We start from the raw sequence: 27,933 nt of genomic DNA, 5'->3' as shown, positions 1-27,933 counted from the left end.
AGCCTTGCTGGAACTCAGGTGCACCTGCTTGGAGCACCCTCGAAATCTCTGTGGAAGGGAGGAGCGGATGAGCGAGGGTTGTACCAGGCTGTGGCTGAGGATTCTGGCACGCGCGCTCCACGCAGGGGGGTGGCGGGGGGGGGGGGGGGGGGGGCTGCAGCTGACACTCGCTGCTCTGTAACAATTTTTAGATACTTCCTTGTAAGTTCTAAATGTGTCACATTTTAAGTTACATTCTGTTTGGCTGTCTCAAATGTGTTATTTTTGAGTGATATAATTTGACCTACGAGAGACGGAGACGGACGCGTTTCACTGGAAAGTCTTATTAGTACCCAGTGGTATCACACATCCCCTTGTCAGAAATGGCACGTAAATAGCGTCGTTTGAGTGGCGTTCCTGAACCCGCCAGGCTGGCGTGGAATGCGAGCGCAGACTGCCTTTCGGCCCCATTTCTTCTGCGCACAGCCTGGCACGTCAGCTGGATTCCGATTTCCTGAACCAGTGATAAAATAATTTTTCGCTGCTCTATTTAGAAACTTCAGGGATATGAACTTAGAGAAGCTCCCCCTCCTCTTGAAAGGAAAGCAAACGTTCAAACACAGACACCACCTGGTTTCCAAAGTTTATTAAAAATCAAAGAATAGAAAAACTTTACATAAAAATATGTCAATTTTAGCTTCCACATTGTTGTCCACACACACAAAAAAATCGAAACATGATATCGTTTTGTTCAACCTGTAGCGCGTGACCACAGTGGTAGCCAGGCCAATTCATTCGGTTCACCATGACGGGGACGGGGTGTGGCGCCTGTGTCTACGAATCGAGCTTTAAAATGCACACCCCCCGGGGCCCTCGCCCCGCGGTGGCTCCTTGATGTAGGGTTACAGTCAATATTGCTAATGTGCGGAGATTAGTACAGGCCTACGTATCAGTTTTTATAAATATTTCTTTATCAATAGATTCACAATTTAAATATCTTTAAATATTTTTGATAACTTTCGATCAACAACTGCGGACATGTGCTACTCTGTTCTGGAACGCCGCCCCCCCCCCCACCCCCCCCACCCCGACAGCCCACAGCCCCAGCTCTCGACGGCGCTGTGAGCCAGTCCTGGGTCTGAGGCCGGCCGCAACAATGCGGAGCCGCCCTCCCTGGGGCCCCACCACCAGGCCGCACTCCAGAGCGCCCACTCGGCACATCGATCAGGTGTCATGGCAGTAAGTCTCGCGACTCGACCTTCTCCACTAGTGGACTTCAAAGACCAGCCTACCTGTAGTGTTCAGCAAGGCCGGAACCCCCATTTTAGAACTGGGGGCTCAGACGGCCTCTGAGATGCAGCCAACAACACCCAGGACAACTGTGGTGCTCCGAAAACTCGGGGTTAGGCAGGATGGACATATTCTTGTTGAGAACAAGGCCAAGGACAGTGGCCGCCGCGGCAGACTGCGCCCGCGTACTACGCCTGTAGGCTTCTCCAGTCGGGCGCCAGCCGCCCCCGGCCCCACCCCTGGGCTGTGCTGTCCTGCAATACGTTAAAAATACTCCCCACGGTACACTGAGCAGCTGAAGGACTCCTCATAGGTTTGCTCTTAACAGAACGAAGGCATACTGCTATACAGATTCCTCAATGGAATCAACATAATTCCTTTCTCCACATTCCTAAAACTGGGTACCATTGTCCGTACTGATATTCACCAGACCCATCCTTACAGGCCACGTTACTAAAACTGACGGAAGCATCTCAAAGTTCACATTTGTTTTTTTAGGATTTTATAATGTGACAACCCTTTCTCCCCTTAGAAAGTTCTGGCACTTTAAATGCTGGATTTGTTGTCTACTTTAAAAGAACCAAAAACCAAAACGTTAAGCTCTGTGGTCAGAGCGAGACAACAGACGGGCCGGAGGGCAGGGCCGGCGGGCAGCTGGTCAGAGGGCTTGGGGGCCGAGCCGCTTCCGAGAACCGCCAGGGCCACTCGGCTCCCCCGCCGGGCGCCGAGAGGCCTCGCCCGCGTCTGACCAAAAGGAAAACACGAAAACAAACCCCGAGCCCCTCACTCGCGGTGTTGGTAACGGTGCTCATCAGACAACCAGCCGACACGATGAACCCAACTTAGAAAATGCGACTCGGGAAAGGACCTAAGCTTGTTTAAAAAAAACCTCCTCCCTTAAATATAACTTATGTGAAAATATGAATTAAATAAAAATATCTGAGTTATTGCACAAATCATAACTTTTCAGTATTTACATAGAAAAACAGTTCTGACACGGGACACGAAGCGTGAGGGCAGTGAGACGATGGCGGCCTCCCCGCCCCGCCCGCCGAGGAGGACACGAGACCGGGGTCGACCTCTGTCGCTCCGACAGATGCGCCCCGAAAACAGCCGCACCCGCTGCCGAGGAGCGCCGAGGCCGACGTCGCGTCCTGCAGGCCCCGTCCAGGCCCGCCTGGGCGCCGAGGGAGACACCTGGGCAGGCGGAGGACAGCGTCCGCGCCGAGTAAGGCTTCACAGATGAGCACAGGGAGCTGTTCTTGAAGATGGACGCGACCACCACACGAGGAACATGCAGAGTGAGCGGTGGCGGGCGCCCCGAGGGGCCCGGCCCGCGTGCTGGATGCTGGTCTCAGTTCCCGGCCGGGCGCGAGGCCGCCCGGCGTGAGTCTGCAGAGAGCGGGGGCCGGGAGGCGCCGTCGGGGCCATTATCTGCTCAGACTGACAGGCAGGCTGTCCCTCGTGTGTGTGTGTTTTTTCCTCCTCCAGCCGGTGCGGTTGTACTGGTGGTGGCCCCGGTTGCCCACGGGGGGCCGCACGCCTCCGCTGCCCACGGAGCCATACGTGCCGCCCTGGCCGTGGCTGTGCGAGCCTTTCATGGACAGTTTCATGCCACTGTGCTGCTGGAGAGACAGAGGGGACAGCAGGGTCACAGGCTGCCCCGGAGCCACCGGGCGCCATGGTCACGGGAGGCCCCCCACCCGGCTGCCGCGGAGCATCCCCGAGCCACGTCCCCCCCCACCCACCCACTGGAGACCCGGCCCGGCCCGTGCACAGGGACGGCGCACACAGGCTGCCCACGGCAGCCACGCAGCAGTCTGGTCCCCACTGCACACACAGTGTCCCCGTGACATTAAATGTGGAGGAGCTGAGAGAAAGTCGCCTCTCTTCCAGGTCACGTCGGCCACTGCATGTGAGGCGGGAAGTCCCACGCCCACTTGGCGACCCACCCGGGTCAAACCACACACATTCCCGCCCAAAGATGTTAGCGGCACACTTCCAACTGGTCCTATGTGTCCACAGAACTAAGGGCCCCTGGGTTTTTTTCCTCCGCTTTGGCTCTGAAATTCTGGAACACGTGCACGAGCTCTGTGCCCAGCAGGCTGGGGGCTTGAGCCCCCGGGGGTGTGACGCTGGACACGCTGTGGCCGGCGCTTGGTGCTCCTACACCCGAAGCTCCATGCAAAGCAGAGCGGAGGAAACGTGCCCGCGGTCAGGAGTGTCGCAGCAAACAAGCAGCAGGGGGTGGGAAGCAAAGCCAACGTGCGGCTCACGAAGGTGCCTCCCTTCTCGAAGTCGTCCCTTCACCCTGTTTCTAGCAGGGCAGCATGATGCCCGTGGGGTGCCATGAACACCCCTCGTGACAGGACGGGTAAATCCAGGAAGGAATGTCTATTACTCGGCCCCAAACAGAAAAACCAGTCAGGACTTAATGACCTAGCTCCAAAGAGCCAGACCTTAAGCATCAAAAATTCACTGGCAAAATACGATCAGATAAGCATCAGAGGAACTGACTGGAGTAATCGAGGGGAGTGTCCCCGTATCCTCAGAGACAGGGGACATTCGCTTGGGGACACTGCACCCTCATTCCCACGGGCAGACGCCCGCTCTCGGAAACACTCCGGCGCTTTGAGAGCATACGAAGTTGATAATGACCTGTTTTCCCATCACCCGAGTTTCTCACGTGCAGCATCTGGAGAAGCCACAGGGGAACGGACATGAGCATTCGCAGGGACCCCAGTGAAACCAGGTCAGATGCGGGCCCTCCCAGCGCACCCCGGCCCCTCTCCACCCCAGGGCGCACACACAAGGAAGGGGGGTGAGATCACACGGCGACACCTTGCACTGGGCCACACCAGCATTTGTTCTGGATTGTACCACTGGCTTCTTGAAATCCAAAGCATTTGGCATATAATTAACAAATGAACATGAAAACAAAATATTCCCCACTTTCAACCTTCTTTCCTTCCAACTTCAGTTTTATGCTAACAGGTTCAATCAAAGAATTATGGGAGATGCTTAAAACTATATTACACTTGAAAATATCTTAATACTTTTCTTTCATTACAAACAAAAGCAAACATGCATTTTGTTATGGATTATCAGAAAACAATTCCATCTTAAAGAACGTCTCTGTGGGGCAGTTAAACATCCAACTTGAGCGCAGGTCACGATCTGGTGGTTCACGAGTTCGAGCCCCACCGCTGGACTCTGTGCTGACAGCTCAGAGCCTGGAGCCTGCCTCGAATTCTGTCTCCCTCTCTCTCTGCCCCTCCCCCCCCACTCGTTCTCCCTCTGTCTCTCAAAATAATCAAACTTAAAAGAATCATAAAAGTAAATAAATAGTAAAGAGCATCTCTGTGGAGCCCTGTCTCGGGCGGAGAGAGCATGGAGCCCCGGCCTGTCACAGACCCGCGTGGGTGGGCACCACCAGCAAGGGGGGCGGCCTACCTTGTGATACAGGTGAGGACTCGAGAGCGGGTTGGGAGATGCGGACGGAATGGCCGGGGAAGACATGTGGTGAACGGCTTTCAACGCTGGAGCTCCTTCGACGCCAACCTGTCTGCAAGCGACAGGGGCCACCCCGAGGGTCGGTGGAGGTATCGTGAACCTGGTCTAGGAACAGAAGGAGCAGAGACATCAGCGAGGCACCAAGCCGACAGAGGTCACGGTCCCAGTTGTCACGCTGAGCCCGAGAAGGGAGGGCGCTACTTTGGAACAGCACTTGGCAAACAGGTTCACAAACGTTGTTTGTGTTTTCCTATAACCTGACAAGACTTTGTTTTGCCGCAAGAATACTTCACATTCTGAAACAGCATTTGCAGTATGAAGTCTGCCCGGGAAGCCAAGTCATAAAAGCTTTGCTGTTCCTGGAAGACCAAACGCCAATGTAACAAACGAGTCATCAGAGTAACAACCACCGCTCGCATCTCTGGAAAGAGCTGAAGCATAGTCCCCGCCCCAACACAGGCTCAGAGGCCGCGCGCTGGCCTGTGGAGGGGTGGTGGGGAAGGCTGGCCCCTCCCCGTCCTCTCCGGCCCCTGGACTGCTTCTGTTTCTGCACAGGGTGCCCCTGGGAACTCTCTCAGACCGTTGAGAAAGGCACTGCCCACATCTTAGAATCCTCCGTGTGCCCCACAGACCCCTGGGGACTGACTGCAGCCCCCACCCTGAACAGCGCCTGGAACAGGTTGCCGGGACAGGTGCTGGGGTGTCCCAGATGGCACTCTGAGGCTGTGACACTCGCAGCCGCAGGGCAACAAGGGCACCGGACACAGGCAGTGGCCCTTCCTTACGCTCTACTGAACGAAGCTCCCCACCGGGGCCTGCAGTGCACACGGGCCCTCTCTCTCATCCGTGGGGGCTCTGCCCCGCCCAGGAGCTGGCATCACCGGGAAGAGCCCACTGGGTCTGACAGACTCATGCCCCAGCCCCACGTGCCCATTTCGTCTCGAGCAGGGGGACACCTCCATGGAGACAGCACGCACGAGATATTGCAGACAGGAGTGGTTTACTCAGTTACTCTGCTAGAAGTAATGTCTGAAGTTTAGAAAGAAAACTAAGTGGGCCTCAAGCTGTGGCTTAAAATCTGAACGACCACAGCTTTAGGCTCACTCACTGTCAGCACGAGTGACAGAGCAGACCACGGCACCAGCACCCGGCCTTCGACCTATCCCCCAAACATTCCTGGACTTCGTGCCAGAAGCACATGGTTGGCATTGGCTGGACCACCACGCAGCGGCCGCACTGGCCTTTGGGGGACCGGGCGCCTCAGGCAAGGTCAGACCCGATGACTGATCCAGGAAGACCGTGGCCACTAACACACCCAGAGTTCGTGGCAGAATATACTTTGTTTTTAATTTTTTTTTAAGTTTATTTAGAGAGAGAGAGTACAAACAGGGGAGGACCAGAGAGAGGGAGGGAGAGAGAATCCCAAGCAGGACAGTGTGGAGGCCGACGTGGGGCTCCAACTCACGAACCGTGAGATCGTGACCTGAGCCGAAATCAAAAGTCGGACGTGGAGGCCGACGTGGGGCTCCAACTCACGAACCGTGAGATCGTGACCTGAGCCGAAATCAAAAGTCGGACGTTTAACCGACTGAGCCCCCCAGGAGCCCCCAGAATCCATGTTCATAGCACAGGAAACCGCCTCAGCATTACACCCCCACGCAGTTCCCGGGAGTTGTAGCGGGGCCCCACCGCCTGCCACCGTCGCCACCCCGTGTCACAGCACGCTGCCCTCGGCCTGCGGTCTGGGGCGCGTCCTGTGAAGACACCCTCCGGGACAAAGCTCCAAGCAACAGAGCAATGAGCCCGTACGCTTGCGCCCACATCCCTCTACGCTCACCTCCTAACCCGCACTGTAGAGATGCCCTTTCTTGAAAGGCAAATCCACGTGTTGGGTTTCTCCACACACGTACTCAATTGTGTGTAATTGGGAAGAGCCACCAAATTTAGTGTTTTTTGAGATTACCTTTCAGACATCTAGTTTTGTCTAAATTAAAAAACAACAACAGAAAACATATTCTAACAGAAAAAGCCCTATAAATACTGCCTAATGAGTGACGTGAAAGAGTCGAAGTTTTTGGAGACTGGGAGAGGACACCGAGACCACGGCCCCTCCCTGTCCAGGGGCAGCGCCAGACCCGCCAACGACAACAGTCGCCCCGCACCCCGTCAAGAGCCCTGTCAGGGTGGGAGACCAGCTGTCCCCCCAGTGCACGCCTGCCCAGAGTGGGCCTTGGGGACGCGCTCTGCCACAGAACGACCCAAGTCACACCCCATCGATCCGCGAAAGACGAGGGGTCCTGCGAGGCAGAAACGTTCAGGAGTCGTTTACGCTTCAACAGCGTCGGCCGGTCCCAGGGCCCGCCCCCAGGATGGGCGCCGGCCGGCCACGTACCTGAGTGTTAGTTGTCACGACCAGCGTTCTGGAGGTGGCGGGCTGGGGTTTGCCGCTCGTCATCGGCAAGGCGGTGGGCAGGCTGGCCAGCAGGGGAGTGGGCGCCTGCAGGCTGAACTGGTAGACGCTGGGCGTCGCGCAGGGCGGCGTGTCGGAATCCTGCAAGCAGGAACAACGGCGGGGAGCTGAAGACGGGCGCGCTGACGCGAAGGTCGGGAGCCCACGTGCCCATCGGCCCCCCGCCACAGGAGCCCGAGGCTGCCCAACGCGGCCTCCAGTCGTCTCTGGATGGAACAGCATTCGAGCTGCGCAGGAGACCCCTCGCGTCAACGTTTCGTCTCCAGACGGCCTTTAAAAAACCACTCGAGGGCGCCCGCCCTAGCGACGACGTGTGGACGGCACGCCGGCTCCTGGGGCCCGCGGAGACCGGGGTCCCCGACTGTCGGAAGAGGCCCGCGGCAGAGCGGGGACCCGTCGGTGCGGTCTTGGGGTGCCCGCCACCCACACACGCACGGAGGGGAGAGGACCCCCGGGCTGCTAGAGTTCAAAGGCCGGCCAGAGACGTCTCCCGGCCGGCGCACTCACAATGTCGCTTCCCGACAGCGAGGACACGGAGGAGGTGGAGGAGCCGGATGAGAGCAGCTGGGGGCTGGGCAGAGACAGGGTCAGGCGCTGGCCGTAGGCGGACTCCGGGTCCCGGCGCTGCGGCTGGTCCCCGTCACACGCGCTGATTCGCTCCTTTACCTTAATTCTGTCGTCTGCGGGGGAGACAGGCCTGAGTGACCTCCCTGAGAGGACGGGGGGCGTGGGCCCACAGGTGCCGCTGGGGCCGGACCCGGTGCGAACGAGACCGAGCAATTCAATTCCTAACTTTATTCGATTTTCTTAGTTTTTAAAGCTGTGTGTTTCAGCACTGGGACGCCTTCAAATGTGCTTAGAACAAGGTGGCTACGGGAACAGTCTCCGGCTGTAAACCTTACGAGATCTGAACACGCAGCATGTGTCTGGGGAGCGTGCGGTGTGCACGCGGGGTCTCACGGGCCCAGCAGCACGGGAGTAAAACCTCTCAAAAATGTTTTATACACGTCGCGTGTTGAACAGAAGTTGAATACAATACGTGAAAATTAATTTCACCTGTTTCTTTTCGCATTTTTAATGCAGTTACTACAAGAGACGCTACAAGTCCACGTGTGGCACACGTCCTGTGTCCAGGGGCCTACATCTCATGGCTGCAAACTCTTACGCTACAGAAGACGAGGCACTTTCTCAGTCTGACAGTTACCACGGAGGGACCGAGTGGCACTGCCACACGAGGTGCCAAAGTGCACGAGTGACAGACGCGAGCAGGGAAGTCTCACCAGGCTCGGGCGCGGGGGGAGCCTTGCCGCCCCACTTCTCCTTGATCCACCTCCGGTAGTCGATCACCTCCTGAGTGACCTTGATGATTCTTCCCAGAGTGCTGCAGGAGGACACGGCGGGGGGTGGTCAGCGGAGGGCGGCAGCTACTATGAGCCCACAAGCCCTTCCGACCGGCTATTCTCTATTTTTAACAACGTATCCCTTTGCTAAGTGAAAGATAGTAGGAAGAAAGCTAAAATAATTTTACAAAGTACATATGAATTCTGATGCTTGAGCCCAGATGTGCTTTGAGATCACAGCATAGAAATGGTGGGCTCGCTTGTACAGATGTCCCGGGGCCTACAGCTACCCACAAAAGACAGTTTCCAGGAGGTGTCTAAGCAGGGGAGTGCCCCCCGCCCCCACCCAGCACTCACAAAGGTCTGACATGGCGTTATCCCCTGCGGAGGCAGCCAGGGCCGAGACTCCCAGCACCCAGCACCGGGCCGAAAGCCCTGCCGGAGAGCACCATGCGCGGAATGAGGCTCGAAACCCTCGACAAGCCGATCACCGGTAGTGCCGGGCTTCAAACTCCCCGTCCGGCACAGTTTCCACGAGCACTGGCCACCACCTCATTGTTCTTCCTTCCCACCGCCCCTTCACTCCATCCACCCCCCCCAGCTATGCCGCAGGCACGTCTCACAACCCGTAAGAGTCCTCTGAAATGGAGACGCAAGAAAGAGCATGCACAGGGAGGAGGGCTGGGGTCTGTGCGCCCAGAGGCCCAGACGCACTCACTCAGAACTCAGTATGTGCATTTTGAAGACAGCCTCAAGGAAACGCATCACGTTCCCAAGTTTTAAAAAGCCAGAAATCACTTCCCCAAAATCAAACGCCCTGAAGAAACCGCCAAGTCCCCAAACAAGAAAGTTTCGGTGCCGAGCCACCCTGAACTCCCGCCCGGCCTTCTCATCAGCATCTTCCTGGGCTACAAGGCGGGGGCACATCAAACAATGACAGGGGCAGGCGGGGCCGGCTCCGCAGAGGCCGAGGCGTGTGGCCGCCACACCGCAGGGGCCGCGAGCCCAGGACAGCGACAGGGGACTTGCGTTACCTTTCCGAGTCTCTGTTTGGATAGGACCTCGCGAGGGGCGACACGGCATGACTGAGAACAATGTAGGCATAGTCAAACACCTGCTTCACCTGCATGGCCCCATAGGAACTGCGGCCCACGTCATTTCCTGAAAGAGACAGGCAGCTGTCAAACCCTGCCCAACATCCGGCCCTTGATCCAGATGTTTCCCGTCTTCTCCCGTGAGTCACTCTGCAGCGGGCCCTCCCCACTTCCGGACGCACCAGGAAGGCCGAGCCAGGCGCCTGCCAACACGCTGCCCGCCACTGGCGCCCATCTCCTGACGTTCGCGGGCTACGATCAGGGTCTACCTCCGTGCGATGTCATTCAGAGACAGAGTGACAGTCCGTGAAAAAGTCAGGCAGCTCCCCAGGTGGCAAAGACACCAGAGAGTCAAGGCAGCGACTGTGACCGACCACGGTGGTGCTGGCCAGGCGTGCACGAGGCGGGCGGCTGGCCCGAGAGACAGCACTCCCATCAGCGCCGCCGGGACCCGCGGGAGCCCGCCCTTTGGGGCGGAAGGCCGCAGGCCCAGACTCTCCCCCGGTGAGGACCGGCCGGGCGCGGGGCGCATGGAGCCAACAGGGAAGTCACCAAGTGAGCCACAGTCGAGGAACTTTTGTCACAGGACATTTTTGAATTTTAATCAGCATCCTTCACAATCCAAGCAGGACTTTTTTAGGAGACATTCTAAGTATTGGGATTTTTCCTTTTCCAGATTTGGTAATACAATCCAGTGATAACGCAGGCTTTCGTCTTTTAAGTACATTTAAGCAGATAGTGAAGACACTGGAAACACCTCCAACTTAACTGATTAGACACAGACAAACAGACGTGAAACATGTTCCTACACTGCTGGGGAATCACTACAGAAAAAGCACGGCGTTAAGTCACGTCATTTATGAACAATAGAACAGTCAGCACGTTTCCTTTCAAGAGGCTGTTAAGAAGTAAATTTCACACTCCAGCAGCCCCGAAACAAAACAAAACAAAAAAACTGTTACACTTGAGGACATTAAAAAATATATAGTAACTGAACAAGAAATGCCAAATACAGATGTGAGAGACAAGCTGGGGAGAAATAAAGGACAGCGTGATGACAAGGAAAGCTTCCCTAACACATGCGCGGGATCTCCCAGAACCACTCAGGTGAAGGGCAGTGTACCTGGAGCTGACATCCTGCCCCCCCACCTTCTCTGTCACCTGTCCATCACTGATTTTATCACCAACAGTAAGAACAGTGTCTCACCTAATAGACGCTCAATAAACATTTGTGGAATCGATAAATAAAAATTGGGTCAACCTCACTAAACCACGAAAGAAATCTAAGTTCGGAGCACCTGGGTGGCTCAGTAGGGTGGGTGTCATGAGTGTCGGCTCAGGTCATGATCTCACGGTTCATGAGTCTGAGCCCCGCGTCACGCTGTGTTGACAGCTTGGAGCCTGGAGCCTGCTTCGGATTCTGTGTCTCCTTCTCTCTCTGCCCCTCCCCAACTTGTGCTCTATGTCTCTCAAAAAATAAATAAATGTAAAAAAAAAAGAAAAAGAAATCTAAACTCAATGAAAATTTATACTACGTGGTTCTGTTAGACCAGCAAAGATTAAGAAGACTGTCCCTACGCTAACGGGGACATGAGCGCCATCAAATCCGCTCATGGGAATAAAAGTGGAGAAAGAGGAGGCCGCCTCAGGACCGTCTGCGCAGCAATCCTTGGAGCAGAACACGCCTACGCACAGAGGAAAGGGGGCTGGGATGTGCTGTTAACTAGAACGACGAGTTGTAAAGCTGTGTGCATTATGGGGGCCACTTAATTAGTAAGATTACAATAATAAATGTTAATATCCGTGTAGGAAAAACCTGGAGGGATAACACGCCGAAACGGAAAGGGATTGTGGCACACTTTCATTTTCTATGTGACCTGCTTCTCAGAAGTGAATGGTCTACGACGGACATGTGGATATGTTATACTTTACTAATCAGAAAAAATACACTTTTCTTAATTTTCACTTTCTACATTTTTCTGGTTAATCAAGGAATGGAAACAAAACTCCAACGTTGTAAGAACTAGAAGCATTAAACGAAAGAGTTCTGAAGGTATCCCGCTTAACTGTCAGCACAGTAGGAACCCACCTGGAACCCAGTGCACTGCCCTTGGCTGCAGGGACTGTAGACACGCCCCCTCCCGGCCCCGCCTGCCCCGGCCACAGCCACAGCCACGGCCACGGCGTGCACTGGAGATACCAGCTAACTCGGAGCAAGGCGCCCTTACCTGGCAGCAGAGGGTCCTCAATGCACAGCATCGATGGTCTGTACCCACTGGTCATGGCTTTCATGATCTCTTCTTTGGCGATATAGGCACCTCCTTCTTTTATTCTAATACCAGTTTTCAAGTAATTAAAATTTCTTCCGTAGAGTTCAAAAAATTCTACAAGAAGCATTCCAAGGTTTTCATCAGCTCTCCGGGCATCAATTCTTGGATGCAACTGTAAAAGCAATATATCCACAATTTGGATTCAAGTCACTTTCTAAAAAGACTGCATGAAATCAGGAGACCTACTGGTCTCTCCAAGGAAACGCCCTCTGGGGCACCTGCTCTCTCACCAGTTCTGTGAGGACGCTCCGAGCAGCAGAGGTTAGCAGGCCCTAACCGAGCCTGGAGAGCCTTTGTCAACAGAGAGAGTTCAGAAGAAATAAAACCTTCTCATCTCTGTTTTTTTATTACAGTTTAATTCTCCAAAATTCGTGACCCACAGAGCATCTTCCTACTAATGCAGACATGTGATTAACCACAGATTAGCAAATACCGATAAATACGCAGAGCGTCTTCTCCACAACGTAGAGTCCTCTGGCCGGTGAATGCAACGTTACAGACTCCATCCAACCTCAATTCCGTTATTCCAAAATACAACCCATAGAGGGCAGTGTCAGACCGGAGAGAGTCACAGCGTGACATACAACCAGAATGTGCGAAGATTAATTTTAACTGTGTACAGGTGATTAGTACTGTGTCATAACATTTACACCAAATTTACATCCCTGCTCGTCACACGGATTAGTGCCAGCCTCAGTTTGGTGCCCCATTTTCTGTAAGCGGGTGACGGACTTATTCTGAACCTAGGACGCAGCCTCTGGACACCCTCCTGCTTTAAGAGGCTCGGGAGGCAGGCCTGCGCTGCCCACAGTGACAGCCACAAGCCATGAGTGGCCATTCATAGTTAAATTAATTAAAACAGATTAATTGAAAACTCCATCGGCCTTGCTGGCCAGGCTGCGAGGGCTCAGTGGGCACGTGTGCTCATGGTGCCACTGCGGGACACGTGGGGCGTCACGCCGGCCGGGGCGGGCCTGGAGAATGACGGCCACGTCCGGGTGAAAGCCACAGTTCCTGGAAACTCACACAGGTCCCTGAGGAGAGACAGCTCCTGGCACCGACAGGTGTTTCAGGGGCTCACAAGAACTGAGGATGTGCACGTGCCAACGGCACAAGGGCAGCATTCGTGCTCCTGCCCTCCCCGCTTCTCTTCCTTCCTGCTTGCCCTCCAGTCAAAATCAAGTACCTGAGCGCCACCCAGCGCAAGGTTGGGGCTCTCACCTCTGTGGGCCACGAAATGGACTCAGACGCTGCTAGGGGCCCAGGTTCGCGGCGCGATGCACCGGGCAGCAGGGGGCACGAGGCCAGTGGCAATCCCACGCACACCGCGTGTGGCCTTCTGCGGGGTCACAGGACTGCACCCGGGACCCCGTGGGGAATGTGCCAGGAGGCACTGAGCCCAGTGCCCGGCACCATAAAAACAGCCAGTAGCCATGACGACAAACGACTGAAAATAGTTCCAATCAGGAAAACGGGAGGGAATCAGAATAGTACGTTGTACTTAGTTCAAAATAATGGGAAGAATGGGTCCAAGGGCAGCATCACGGAGGCCAAAGTGGAGGCAAAGCGCTGGGAGCAAACTGTAAGAAACCGTAAGAAAACAGGTGTGGAATCCCAGTCTCGCTCTTCTTAACGCATCTCCGGCAGAGACGTGCCCCGGAGTCAGAGGAGTCAGACTAATGAAAGGCGGTGTGACCATGCCTTGAGCCAGCAGTATGAACAATAAGGAGAAAAAGGGGCCAAACCTTGGATGTAAAATCCCAAGCACAATCACAGGTACAAAACTTAACGGCAAACAAGGAGTAGCCCGGCACATTAAAATACACACGCAAGGCTTGTGTGACGAACAGAGAACCCTTCAAGAAAACGTAAACGGGGTCATCAAGGTTTCCATTCACTTAGAAACTGTCTTACATGGTAACAAGTGTAAGCACAGTTTATCAACGTCCCAGCATTGAACACTCGGGGAGGTTTTCTACTGACAGGCTGCTCCACGGTCCTCAACAAAACAAGGGCGATATAAAATTCAAGACAAAGTATTTGTGTCTTGTCGATCTGAGAAAAAAAAAGACTCTCTTTTCAGCAACTTTTTCAATTGTATATGGTACCCAACTTTTTTCTGCGACAAATTTTTAGTAAGCCACAGTTAGTAACCAAGAAAACCAGCTTTTTTTATGGTCTACCGAGGCACCAGAGCGTCCACATGTACGGAGCTCTCGAGTTCAGACTGGTGCACGCCTGACTGCTCTGACCAGACAAGCCTGCCCTCCCTGTAGCAGCTCAATCAATTAAAAAAATAACCTATAAAGGAGAAAAATGAAAGAAGCATTCATCAAAATAATTTTGTCTCGACAATCAGAGGTTCATTTCTCCTGGACAGGAACACAGGAGTAAAGGGCAGCAAGGACCGTGGAAGCATGTGGAGCAGGGCCTCTGGAACATCACGGAAGCATCGACTCCTACGAAGTCTCAGTGTCAAGGTCTCTAGTGAGAACACACACTCACCTGTAGAAAGCTAATGGCCATTAAAATTAGGCTGTATGAGCTAATTCCACCTGTAAAAACTTCATTCAGGTCCCTCTGCAGGAGGAACTGTTTCAATACTAAAATCAAGTAAGGCAGCAATGAATATTTCTGTAAATTCCAAAAAAAAAAAAAAAAAGAGGGAGAGAGAGAGAAAATATTGGTTAGTTAATATACCTTTAAAGATTTCACATAGCCAATTTCACATAGTAGGAAAAAAGCTTAATCCTCTTGCCACTTGGAAGGCTCTGGGCCCGTCATCCTCAAATTTTAGGGGCCTGAGAATTCATTATGTGAGGGGCTTATTAAGACATGCCCCGCCCCCCACCAGGAGCCACATCCCAGGTTATGGTTCTGCAGGGATGAGGTAGGGACACTTGTATGAACAATCCCCAAAGAGGAGGTCAGGGAAGAATGAGTGTATTCCTTCAAATGATTTCCCATGGCCCGGCTTGCCCTGTGACAGGTGCAGGGTGGGGGGCGAGGAGGCGGAGAGGAGGGATGTGGCAGTGAGCCAGGAAGAACCCGGAAACAACACCCGAGGCAGCCAGAGAGGACCAAGTGGGGTGTGTGTGTGTGTGCAGCTCGTGAGTCGGGAGGACAGGAGCAGAGGGCCACGGAGAGCAGGGTGAAGGGAACAAGGAAATGCAGAGGCTGGAGAAGCAGGGGGGTGAGGGGTGGGGGTGGTGGGGAGACAGTGTGGAAGCTGCTGTTGTTTTTCACATTCTGCTGTGGCAGAGGAAAGGGAAAAACTGAAGGACCAGGGTCCCTGGGCCTGCAGGAAGAGGCAGCGTCCAGACGGTGACACTGGGGTTGCCTCTGTGAGGGGCTTCACCTCTTTCCCTGTAACAGGAGGGAAAGACCACCTGTCGCACTGGACCCCCACACCTGTTGGGCTCAGTGAACAAGTTGGCTACCCCGCCCTCAGGCACCGAGACAATCCAAAGTAAGCAAACTATGTCAGGACGTCTTCCACTTCCGATAAACTACCCTTGCAAATCAGGCACACTGAGCTCCAGGGATGGTCAGTTTGTAATAATGAGAAAGAACATTTAACCAGGCTCTCTAAAATAACACTCTACTTCCTGGTCGGCGTGGAAAGTGAAAACTTACAAAAGAGCTACACAATTTCAAAGCACCTCCAGAAATAATATCGGAGATAAGTAATTCAACTGTATTGCCTTTATCATGAAGACTATCACAGAGTTTAAAGTGAGATGCTGACGTAACAAGGCCCGTTTTTACAGCGCTAACGCGGACGACAGCACCTTCATGTAATTCTTGATGAGCTCCGCTGCCCGGACCCCAGTCTCCATGTTAAAGCTGATGTCGACTTTAACTTCAGTCTCCTGGTCTGTGAGCTTTATTATCGGTACCTGCAGAGATTGGATTGTAAAAAAACAACTAGGTTCTACTGGCCAACATTCACCACAGTCTGATATCAAAGTGTTTCCGAACTTGTACAGAGGGGTTTTCTTTTCTAACTCACAAAAGAGCTGAGAGATCATGAGTCCCAGGCTTTAAAGAAGAAACGAGATTTTGCAGTGTGAACCTTGACCTCATGGGTCCCTGGAGCCCCAGACCCCTCCTCCAAACCCCCCGACAGCAGCCGGTGCTCACCTCTGCCCGGCCCTCCTGGCCAGACTCAGCATCAGTCATGGCCACTACCTGCGGGAAGGCTTGGGCTCCACAAGGAGAAGCCGGCTAAGTTTTTGTCCCGCCCCCGGGGGCACCTGGTGATGGGGCGACACTCCAGGTCCCCAAATTATGTTTGCGAGAATTTCTGCAAACACTCAAAGGAACTCCAAAGCCAGCTTTTAAATTATGTTTCGTGCTGATGTTTCTCCAAACAATCCTACTTTGGGTTTTCACTAAGACAATTTAACTAAAAAACAAAACCAAAGCAAAACGAAAAAGCAAAACAAAACACAAAAACCACTTTCCTGAAAACCCAGAGTTAAGAAGCTAGACTGGAAACATTCTCATCATAAAGACGTGCAAGGTGCTCAAAACCTGCCTCCTGAGGGCTGCCCAAGCAGCCATACTGACCACAGCCCTCCCCACCCCACCCCCCCACAGAAAATGAATTGTGTACTTCCAGAACAAAAGGCAGCCTGGAAGCAATGAAAAAGCACTTTCCCTCACCAAAACGACTGGTCTAATTAAAGGTCTGGAGACAGGGTGCGCACCTCTTCTGGGCCCTGAAACGCACCTGGCAGGAAACTGCCAAGGCCACACACGTGACAGGGATGGGCCAGCGGGCGGTGACCGTGACTCCTGGAGACCAGCAAGGCCAGCAAGCATGGGCGGCTACAGCGAGTGTGGTCCAAGAGGGCAGAAAAACAAAATGCTTTCCCAAAGAACTTCCCAGACAGTGTTTCAGAAGGAGCCCACGCGTCCACAGCACAGTCAATTCCTCATGAACAATCCCTGCTCCCCATCACCGCTGGGCATGGCACCTCCTTGTCTACACTCACGGGACACTTTCCCAAAACCCCTCCCGGTGCTCACCTGGCTTACACACACACACACACACACAGCCACACCCACACACACACCCTCCTACACACACACCCTCCTACACACGCGCACACACACACACACACCCTCCTACACTCACAGATTCTAGAGATTAGCGACAATAGCACAATACTTATTTCTCGGTCGCTCAATACAGACAAGCTTCCTTCTTAAACACCGCTCTCAGGCTGGCCTCCGGAGCCCAGGACGAGAAGCAGGTGAGGCCACCAGCAGAAAAGGCGGCCCGGCGTCAGCTTATGCTTAGAGAACCGAGCAGTGCTGGACCCGCGTGGCTTGGTTCCCCTGAAGTCTACACCGGGCCCCTGGCAGCAGAGGGAGAGGTGTGCACAGCAGCTCCTGTGACACTGACTGGACCGTCTGTCCGCCCCGTGCTCCGAGCCAAGGGCAAGCAGGGCCTTCTTCCTCTCCTCTGCATCTAACCCGGACACTGGTCAGAGACCACCGCCCTCTCGTTCCCGTCAAGGACAAATGGCAGAGCCCCAGAGGGCAGGGCGGGGGGGCTCTGAGAGGCACCACGCGAGGGGCCAGTGAGAGTCGAGGGCCCGAGCAGTGTGTGCCCCGGACTTGGACTTGGGTAAACCTAGGTGAGTGCACGTCAGAGCACCCGCATCTTCCAACTTGTCCCCGAGATAAAAGGTCTCCACAGGTACGTGTCTGAACGATGAAAGGAATGGGCAGGTTCTTGCTTAACTAGAAGCAGGCCAACGGTCACTGTCTTCTGTGTAACAAACGCCGTGTTTTAATTACTGGGCTACGGGAGGGAGACTAGGCAGCACAGGAACGCGTCGGTTCCTTACGCATCCGGACGGAGGTTGGCCCTGGCCCAAGCAGGCACTTCAGCGCCAAGTACCGTGTGATGCTCTCACGACGTGCCGTGAGATACGTGCTCGGCTGGTAGTCCTAGCTACTCGAACACGGGTACATGTACACCGGACGTCAAGAACTCTTCAGAACCCTACGCAGTGACGCCTGTGAACAGCGTGAGCCCAAGACACGGGACAGTCACCGCGGCTGGCAGGTGTGCCAAAGCGCCAACCGGGGCTGAGGGGCCCGAGCCGCCCGCACTTACCGTCGCTTTGTCAAGGACTTTGATGGAGCACGGCTCAGCCACGTTGTGCTTCCGCAGGGCCTGCTCCAACAGCTGCAGAGGAGGGCGCTCCCATTTTCCAAAGACCACTAAGTCGATGTCGCTGGACAGAAGAACACGTGACCGTGAGCCACCCGCTCACATCACTATGCAGTAACACGCGCACGTGGGGCACACACTCACAACTCCTTCGAGGGGCACACCCACCCCCACCGGGCACATCCCTCTGAGGGAGAGAGAAAACGCGGTGTGCGAGCTGCTGGTAACGTGTGGGTGGAGAGCTGAGAGGTGGGAAGAATCTCCCAGCATCCTCAGGTAAGTAAGGAGGTTGAAACGCTCCTCGGAGGTTTCCTGGCCCTCCGTCTACACTGTTGTCTACACTGCACCACTCTGGCTGACCTGTGGCTCCTGGGTACCCGGGATCTGTTCCGTTCCCTCTGGGCCCTGCCAGGGCTATCCCCAAATCCTGGGATTACAGCCCTGTTTAGTCTCCAAATGTTAACAGTGGGTTCGGAGAATATAAGCTGTTAATGAAACACTGCACATAAAACTGATCTGGGTATCCAGATAATTCTTGACGAGGAAATACTGAACCACAACTTTAGGAGGCTACCTCGTTGGCTGCTTTTCAATTAAATACAAATACAAAATACTGCTTGAATAGAATTCTGCTGGAATCTTCACTGAAACATCAGATCGGTTTTCAGAAACACACCCAAAACTTTCAGAGTTTTCTCTACCGCATTGTCCTCCCACGGCCCTCCCGCTCATCTTTACGTTCCTAACGGCCAGCATCTCTGCGACACCCCAAACCAAGCGCAAGAGGGTAAACGCAATCAGTTATTACAACACTAGATTAAATGTTATTTCCTGCCCTGTTCCCTCTGTGCTGCCGTCTCTTCCTTTAGCTTACGTTTCTAGCCTGGGATCTGAATACGAGGAGCCTGCGTTTAGCCCTGACCGCGCACTCAGATGTCGCCCGCCCCAGATGAGTGGCCGTCGGGCCGGCCTGTGCAGGGCAGCCTGGTACTCACCTCGTGGGAAGATAGAGGCCTGTACTAAAGCTGCCGAATATCTGTACCTGAAAGAAAAGAGTGGTCGTCTTACAGCACAGGCCAGTGCGAGCAGGCAGCCCTCCACCACCCCCCCCACACCCCCCCGCAGAAGAATTTTTTAAAACTCAAAATTGAGAGATGAAACAATTACTGGCCTTTCCCACAAGTGCTCAGAGCAGAGGACTTTTCAGAGCTGCTTTCAAACCCTCCAACCCCAGGGCGCAGAGGTTGAAAGACAACCGTGTGGGAGGTCATCTTCCAAGAGGAAGGGAACGGAGTGGCCGCCCGTGCCCACGGGGACCCCCCCACCCCGCCGCACCCTCCACCAGCCCGGCCATCAGGAGGGGGCCAACAACAGGATGGGTGCCGTGGGCACAGGACGCTTGCGGAGTGAGGGCAAGGGGTCGGATTTCGGAGTCTGGAAGGTGCAAGGCGGGGGCCTGGGAACGTGCATTTCTAACAAACTCCTGGGTGATGCCTGCCGCCCCCCCAGGGCCGCCCCTGGGGAAGCACGGCCCCGGGCAAGGAGAGCCCAGGCCCCGGCCTGACACAGAAGCACAGTGAACAGGGCACCCACATCAGCTGCTGGCCAGAGGTCCTTAACCACCGTTTCGATCCGTTTCACCACCTCCCGTCTCATGGCTGCTTCTTCAGGACAAGGGGACATGAAGTTATAAAAGTCAATTATTTCCTCATGAAGTCTGGTGGACAAAAGAGAAAACACACACGTTATTGCTCTGAAAGTCAACCACATCCACTCTGCTGTTCGATCAACAGGACTCTGGAATAGCCGTTGGGCCCAGAGCACCCCGGCTCTTCTCCCCTCAGCAGGCACAGGACGGAATGAATACGCCGTGGGCGACAGCGGCCCGGCACGCCTGGCCACCACGGGCGGACTTGGGGAAGTCTGCCAGGACACAGAGGCTTCCTCTCGGCCCTGCAGGACCCTCCAGAACAATCCCCGTGGGGACCGCATTCAGAAGCCGAGTGAAGCCCGTCCACAGAGCGCAGAGCGGGGCCAGCCTGGCAACCAGGCCTCCAATCCCACCGCACCCCGGTGACAAGAGCCCCCTCGCCCTTGCCACCACACTTGGGGTTACACCCCCCAAAGGTGCCAGCCGACCAGGAGGCCCACAAGCAGACGCGGGTGCGGTGCCAGTGCGAGGCCCTCTCTCCCTAACAAAGATCTCCTTAAGTAGCGGCCGGAACAGCCCATCCCGTGGCAGGCCCTGGCTCATGGAGCTTGGTTTCAGGGCCAAGGATCTACACGGAAGCCTCCTTCTGCAGGAGGGAGAGACGGTCATCCTCGGTCACTTTCAGGGATTAAATTATGGGGCAGGTGATCTAATCCTGGGAAGCAAAACAAATCCAATTCACCTACTTCCTCTCTAAGTCTGATCAGTGAACAAAGAAATGACAAAATAGAATCTGCTCGATAATAACATAACGTTAGCGCGACAGCTAGCAGAACAGTCCGCATGACAGACGGCGACACTTCTCAACAGGACCTGTTAGTGTCACGTGACAAAGGCAAGGGGCATCACATCACCTCACGATTCCCATTGGCCCTCCTTGTCAAGGCGGCCCTCCACTCTCTCGCCTGGAGCTCTGCCCCGGCACCCCGAAATCCCTGTGCAGTGACCGTTCCTAACACTCAGCAGCCGGTTGACAGGCTCCTGGAGGCCGCTGAAAGCTCGCTGGGGGCTCTAGCTGGCAGTCGGTGATCCCCCACACCTCTGCCCTGGGTACATCTGCACTGGATGTAGGCCAGTTAGATTCAGGCCACCACTGGAGCTTAAAATCAGGCTTATCATGTTCAGCTTCGTAGGAAATCAAAAAGCGAAAATCCCACCCAAGCATGCTGCTGCCTGAGCCAGCACAAGAGCACACGGGCTCCAGGGCCTCTCAGGACCCCTCTGATGACAGAAGTATGAAATTTGGAGGCAAAATTATAAAGACACAGATCTAGAGAAGTTAAACAGCTGACCGACCCAAGTCGCAGAAGGGGGATACCCAAGCTAGCATCTAGAATTCTATCCACATCCCACACGCCTAACCCATGAAAACATCTGGCAAACGGGGCGTGCCACTTTCCCAAAACGTCACTGCAGGCCGGCACCTGCAGGATAGAAGGCACCAGGACCGTCAACTTCCTTCTAAGCCGCATGCAACATCTCACAAGTGACAACGTGAGACTTTCAGCCCCGACGTCCCAGGCCTCTGCCCTCATCACCCTCAAGGCTCCAGAAAAGGAAGGAGCAGGAGGGACCCCTCGCTGTCGTCTGCACAGACACCACCAGCGAGCGTCACACCGTGTCCGCTTTACCGCAGGTGCGCTGACCGGCTGGAGACAGAAGACGGGGCTGCCTGGCGTCTCCCCTCCCACCCCCGCCCACATTTCAGGAGAGACGAACGACGAGATGGAGGCAGGCCCACGTTCACAGAGCTCGAAGTGGTTCCAGGTGCAACACGAGGCCTCCCGGTCTCAGGGTCGCGTTCCGCCGAGAAGAGGAGATGCTCTGCCAACGCACCGACCTGAAATGCGGCTTGCGTCGGGCCTAACTGGTAACAGCTGTGACAGAGACCAGACAGCAAGAGGACTCCTGCTGTGCCTTCTGGGAATAAGAAGGGCACTCCCGGCGCACGCAGGGACTGGATGAGAAGCCCCCGCCGGCCCTTTCTGGAGGCGAGCAGGGTTGGCGAGCCACAGTGCGACTCCTGCGGCTGCGGGGACCACGGCGCTCGGGGCTGCGATGGCACCGTGGGCCAGACAGACAGGAAGCTCTACCATCACATGTGGGCAGACCCCGAGAGCCCCCTCGGCTGCTTGCTCTTACTCAGCAGGGTCCTTGCGGAGCCCTCCCTCAGCTGAGGAGGCGCCCAGGGCTGGGTGAGGAGGGTGGGGGAATCGAGCAGGGAGGGGACGACCGCCCTACCCCAACCCGAAAAGGACTGTGCCATCAGAGCAACTCAACAGACACCACAGGACAGGGGCGCCTGGGTGGCTCAGTCGGTTAAGCGTCCGACTTCGGCTCAGGTGGTGATCTCACGGTTTATGAGATGGAGCCCCGAGTCGGGCTCTGTGCTGACAGCTCGGAGCCCGCTCAGATCCTCTCTCCCTCATTCCCTCTGCCCCTCCCCCACTCTCTCTTTCTCAAAAATAAACATGAAAAGAAAAAAGAAAAAAACAAAAAACACAGGACAAGGGGGGCAGCACACCTCTGCCCTCCCACCCCCCGCCTTCACTGCCCCCTCCGTCCTTCCCACGGCATGGCGAGGGCCTCCCCGCTCACTGCCTGGCCTCCAGTGCCCGAACAGTGCCGGTTCCTGGGGAGCATCTGACTGCAGTGTGTGGGATGAATCAAAGCAAGCTCTGACTAAATGAATGCTTCGCTTAGGACCTTGTCATTTAACATCTACATTCCCCATGAAATACACCCAAACTTAACATTCCAAACAGGGCTAAATGCAAGTTTGGATTATTTTATTCACGCCTAACATTACGTGTAGTTTTCATCACTTTAAGAAACTGCGTCTTATGTTGTCGACAATTCACTTTCACAACGAAGTGTTATCAGCCACAGGCCCAACTGCAGGCATCACACACCCCACAGGTCAACTTATCAGTCTGTCACTCCCGACCCTGAACCCACCGGCACACTCACTTCTCCAAAGTGGTTCAGAGTTTCGTCCATCATCATTTATGTCCACGTGATCACTTCCACACAGCAACAAAAGCGAGGAGGCTCACTCTTCTCACACATCAAAACCTCAAAGGCACTGCACATCTGACAAGACATCTACATGAAACCACACTGAAGTCTCCGTGTCTACGATTAGTCATGATCTCTTAGGGCTCAATGTCAGCCATCAGCATTCGGTCTCCAAATCTTCCATGGAAATTTCTGTGCTGTGACCATCATAGAAAAATCTCCTCTAAAACGGATCACAGAGGGGGCATGTCAAAACCACCAGGACACTACGATTATTTAATGAGATTTCCTGGGAAGGTTTCTTAAGGGAAGAGAGGCCCACGTGATCGATTGCGAGAAAGGCCCCAGGTATGGAACAAGGAGGGCAGGTGAATGCAGTGGGCCAACCCCATGATCTAGACTGGACCACCAACACTCCATTACTTCTGTTCTCTGTAGCCAAACTGAATCCTGAACAGGAGCCTAAAAACAACGGTGTAAGAGTCCCACCTTGTTCTACACTTGAAAATGTAATACAGATGCAGAGTGGAACTTTTTAAGTGAAAAAAGTCAAACATGAGAAGGAAAAACCCACAAGGAACCATCACCAGCTTGGACTTGAAGACAGCCTTTCTACGCTCTCATACAAAACGACAACAATCACAACACAGAGACGGAAGAACTTCTCTCCAAAAACATGCTGACAGTAAACAAATTAAAAAGCGACCGGCAACTGCACATGGCAGAAATAGGACAATTGTGACTCTGCAGAAAGACCAGGCCCTGGCATACTCTGGGATAAGCTGACAATTTATCAAAAGGCTGAGCCCAGGCATTCCACTTCCGGAAACCTGTGCTGAGACCCTGAACACCACCCCCCCCCACCCCCCAGAATGTGCAGGGCCTGCTCAGTGCAGGACTGGGGCCATCAGACCTGGTCCCACAGGAGACGCTGTCCACTCATTAAGAACACAGAAGATGTGAGTGCCCCGGTGAGGAAGATCCCACGACAGCCTGCTGGTACAAAGACTGGTAACAGACCGGCCCCACTTGCGTCTGAGTGCCCGGCCCCTCCTTGCGTGCAGCACTAAGCACAGGACAAGGTCTAAAAGGCCACCTGCTGACGCTCACAGCGTTCCCACCCAGGAGACTCAGATGGGCTGGCGTGAGAACAGTCCACTTTCGAATCTCGAGACTTCTATGCAGATTGGTTTTTTTTTTTTTTTCAAGAACGTGCTCATCATACAAATTAAAAAATGAACACAAAAGAGTCAACTGCATTTTAGATGACCAGAGTGTGATTTTTAAGTTCTCTTTGCCTTGTGCATTTTCCAACGATGAATACAGATGCCCTGAAAAAAAAAAAAAGAGGGTATCGAGTCAGGCCTCCCACTGCCCCACACGAGGCAGTGGACTCCGGGAGAGGTCTCCCAGAGCAGACCGGCGAGGGGCGCGCAGGTACCAAGGCCGCCTCCGGGAAAGGAGGGGTACCTGCTCCCCACACAGCTGGCCGTGGAGATGGCACGTGCTGTGCGAGGGCCACTGAGCACCTGGGACATAGTGGCGCACGTGCACCACCGTGGACCCGGGGCTCTAATCTGCCTGAACGGAAATCTAAACAGCCACACGCGAACTAGCGGGCCTCTCGCGCGGCCCTGGCGGCTGCTTCCTGACTCCCCCCAAGACAGGCCAAATGAGACACGGGGCAGGCAGGGGCAGCCCCACTTAGGGCACACTTGTCGGGCTTTCCCAGAACTGCACGCACGGGCTCTGTCTCATCCCCCAGATCCTCCGTCTTCTCACCCTTGGAGGACCTGGCAGCCCCCGAAGGCAGAAGCGACCCCCCCACCCAAGGCTCAGTCTCGCTTGCGGGGCCCCAGCAGGCGCACACAACCCTGCAAGCAGAGCCCAAGTTGACAAAAACGCACTGTGGCAAATAATGCTGCAAAAGAACACAGGGAGGCACCGATCTTTTCCCAGCATCATCTTCGTTTCCTTTGGGTAAACAGCCGGCAGAGGGATGGCTGGGTCAGAGGGTAGTTCTGTACGTATTTAAGGAGCCCCCACGCTGCTCTCCACAGTAGCTGCACCAACTGACGTTCCCTCCGACGGTGCACAGGGTTCCCTTCCCTCCACGTTCGCGCCAACGCTGGTTATTTCTTGTGCTTTTGGTACCAGCCACTCTGACGCGTGATATCTCGTCATGGTTTTGATTTGCGTTTGGGCATCTCTTCGCGTGTCTGTGGCCGTCTGTACAGACAACACGCGGAGGCAGCTCAAGTGTCCCTGACAGACCAATGGACAGACATGTGGCGGACCTGCACGGCGGAATATTACTCGGCCACAGAAAAGAGCGACATCTTGCCATCTGGGACCACAGGATGGACCTGAAGGGCATGTTATGTGAAGTGAGTCAGATAAAGACAAATAGCATATGATTTCACTTATATGTAGAACCTACAAAATAAAACAAGCAAGCAAACAAAAAACAGAAGTGGACTCCTAAACACACAGAACAGACCGGGGGCTGCCAGAAGGGAGGGGGGTGCGGGGATGGGCAGATAAGCGAAAAGGATGAAAAGAGGAAGACTTCCAACTCTAAAATTGGTCACGGAGATGAATGAACAGTACACCACAGGGACCAGAGTCGACGGTACTGTAATAACTGCACGTGACAGATGGTGGCCACATCTGAGTAATGTAGGGAACTGGTGAATCAACGTTGTGTACCTGAAACTGACACTGCATACCCACTCTACCTCAATTAAAAACAAACAAGACAAAGCAACTTCTAACAGGTCTTGGGACTCTCTCTTCCAAACTTTCTCCAAAACAGATGTTCTTAAATCTCAGGGCTAAAAGTGGATAAGAGAGAGTCATGTCTGTCAAAACTAAACATTGTAGTTCTTGATAGAATTTAGACACATACTTACTGTTACATTTACAAAACTGTGGTTGAACAGCTTAACAAGATGTTAGTAACAATGGTGCCTGATTACGGCATTTTCCAAAGACGCTGATCTAATTACAGAACTGGGCAGACTATTCTTCCAGTCTCACTGGAAGGCACTCTTTTCCCCCAACGTTCTAACATGCCTGGAACTGGGATGCAGTTTTCAATCAATGCCCGGGCATCAGATCAATTTTAAAATTAAACACTTTTCTTCCTTCATGGTACATTTCACAATGGTGCATCTTTTTCGGGTCAGCTGATCTCTCCAGGAAGTTGTCTATATGAAGTTTATATTTCTGACCCACGAAAACAACTTCAAATGGGTCAGGGTTTTGCATACAATGGCATCAGGACCCAACGAAATGCGGGAACTAGAAGCTGACCACAAGGCGTCCAGTCCCGGGGAGGCAACAAGAGTAACAGCAAGGACCCCCGGGAACGTGACGCCTTCCCCGCCGCACTCTCCAGCCTCAGAGCCGTGCGCAAACCCTGGAGCCTCTGCGCAGCGCAAACTTCCTACTAAGCAGAGAAGCCAGGTGTACGCGCTGCTGGGGGCCGTGACACTGCTCTTCTGACTGCTCAGTGGTGGCGTCGCATCCTCCTTGGAAGCGGGTCACCAATTTGGGCAGGCGCGGTGGGAAAGGAGGCCGCGAGCAGCGCGTGCATCTCTGGGCGGTGGAACGCAGGTGCTCCAGCGAGGCGCCCGGCCCATTCGGGTCGGGTGCGCTCTGAGACCCCATGTGGAAGATCTCACCTTTGCACGTGGCACTCGCTGCAGAGAGCCCCGAACGATGCATTTTCTGGTATTTTAAGAAAGACAGGAATGGTGAGGGCAGAGTTTTCAGTAAATTTCAGTTTTAATCATGAAAGTACTCGACTTCTGAAGCACCATTTCCCAGCGTACTCTTAAACTAGGTATTAGAAAATACAGTTCTTTGAAAAACAAGACATTTCTCATCCACAGTTTGCTCTCTTCCAAGAGTCCAACCCTATTCAAAAGGTAATGACTGCTCAATTTCTAGTAGGTTTTGCAAATTCTGCTTTTAGTACCAAATATGAAGATCAGTAATGTTTCGGTATCTATCTTAGCACCTGGTGTATGGTTGCTGTAAATATTTATGAAACCCAACTCCGTGAGCTATCTTGGAGGGTGAAATGTACTATTTGGTTAGCAAACCCAAACATCTGATTCAGCAGCTCCTGGGGCTACTGATGAACACAGACGACCACTGTGGGAGGACGTCTGATTTTAGAAGCTGAGCTGGCGGGCTTACATGGTTCCCAACTTCGTCTAATCTGCATCGAAGCCAGCGAGGAGGGCTGGCTGGTTCTGAAGGTGCTGCAGGGCGAGCACCCCCCTCCCCCGGGGGGGACTTGGTGCCCAGCCCCAGGCAGAGCCAGCTCTTACCCCCCTCCCAGCCCCGGCACCCTCTGCCAAGTGACCCAAAGGTGGCTTCTCTGTGCCCACCACGCAGGACGGGTAGGGGTGCTGCAGCAGGTAACGGACACAAAGACAGAGGGACCAGAAGCGAAGATGATCAAACGTATTGTAAGCAAGACACACGGGAAGAAAAGTGGCAAAGGAAACGTGCTGAACAGGTAACGATGCTGGCCTGGGAGGCGGGAAGCACAGGTGGGTTTGCCTGTTCCCCTAGATTTCAAATTCCGCGGTTTCTTCCAAGGAAAGCGATGGCCGGAGGTGAGGGTTTGGTCACCATCTCCTTAAGGGAAAAGGGATGCCAACGAACGTGCACAGGGCCTCGGACGCAGCCCCCAGATTTCAGCACCCGCCTCTCTAAATACGAGCTGTGCTCCACAGGGCCACCAGGGTGGATGTTCTTGGCTCACTGAAGTCTCAAACCCTAAACACTGGTTCCCAGACCCCTCCCTGGTCCCCATGGTCCCTGTCGGTCCTGTTAGCCACGCGTTCCAGTTCACCTTCACCATATGCCCCGTGAACCCGGTCAATTCCAAATGCTGGGGGAGAACCACGCTTTCCATTACAAAGGAAAATGCAATAGAAAACACCAGAAATTGTGTGCGACTGTTAACTTATTCCCTCCTCT

The 27,933-nt window shown here is 54.2% G+C and overlaps 1 protein-coding gene across 2 annotated transcripts in view; it reads right to left on the bottom strand.

Annotated features, from left to right (window-relative positions):
• Positions 1–609: 609 nt before the first annotated feature.
• Positions 610–27,933, bottom strand: part of TENT4A (terminal nucleotidyltransferase 4A) — a 47,513-nt gene continuing 20,189 nt past the window's right edge. Inside the window, exons 2-13 of one of the 2 annotated variants that reach the window (XM_058715248.1) lie at positions 19,800–19,923; positions 19,202–19,248; positions 18,150–18,270; positions 15,808–15,915; positions 14,522–14,650; positions 11,915–12,128; positions 9,627–9,753; positions 8,533–8,633; positions 7,760–7,932; positions 7,175–7,333; positions 4,723–4,887; positions 610–2,891 (exon numbers count right to left, since the gene is read on the bottom strand). In XM_058715248.1, the coding sequence (XP_058571231.1) occupies positions 2,700–2,891; positions 4,723–4,887; positions 7,175–7,333; positions 7,760–7,932; positions 8,533–8,633; positions 9,627–9,753; positions 11,915–12,128; positions 14,522–14,650; positions 15,808–15,915; positions 18,150–18,270; positions 19,202–19,248; positions 19,800–19,923 (1,660 nt within the window). In that variant the 3' untranslated portion in view covers positions 610–2,699. Of the gene's footprint in view, positions 2,895–4,722; positions 4,888–7,174; positions 7,334–7,759; positions 7,933–8,532; positions 8,634–9,626; positions 9,754–11,914; positions 12,129–14,521; positions 14,651–15,807; positions 15,916–18,149; positions 18,271–19,201; positions 19,249–19,799; positions 19,924–27,933 lie in introns of both variants that reach the window. The other variant, XM_058715240.1, reaches the window with a different exon arrangement.

Source organism: Neofelis nebulosa, chromosome 1, assembly GCF_028018385.1.
Source record: "Neofelis nebulosa isolate mNeoNeb1 chromosome 1, mNeoNeb1.pri, whole genome shotgun sequence".
Lineage (NCBI taxonomy): Eukaryota > Metazoa > Chordata > Mammalia > Carnivora > Felidae > Neofelis > Neofelis nebulosa.
The sequence above is the reverse complement of the archived record's forward strand: the minus strand, read 5'-3'. Positions and strand labels throughout refer to the sequence as shown.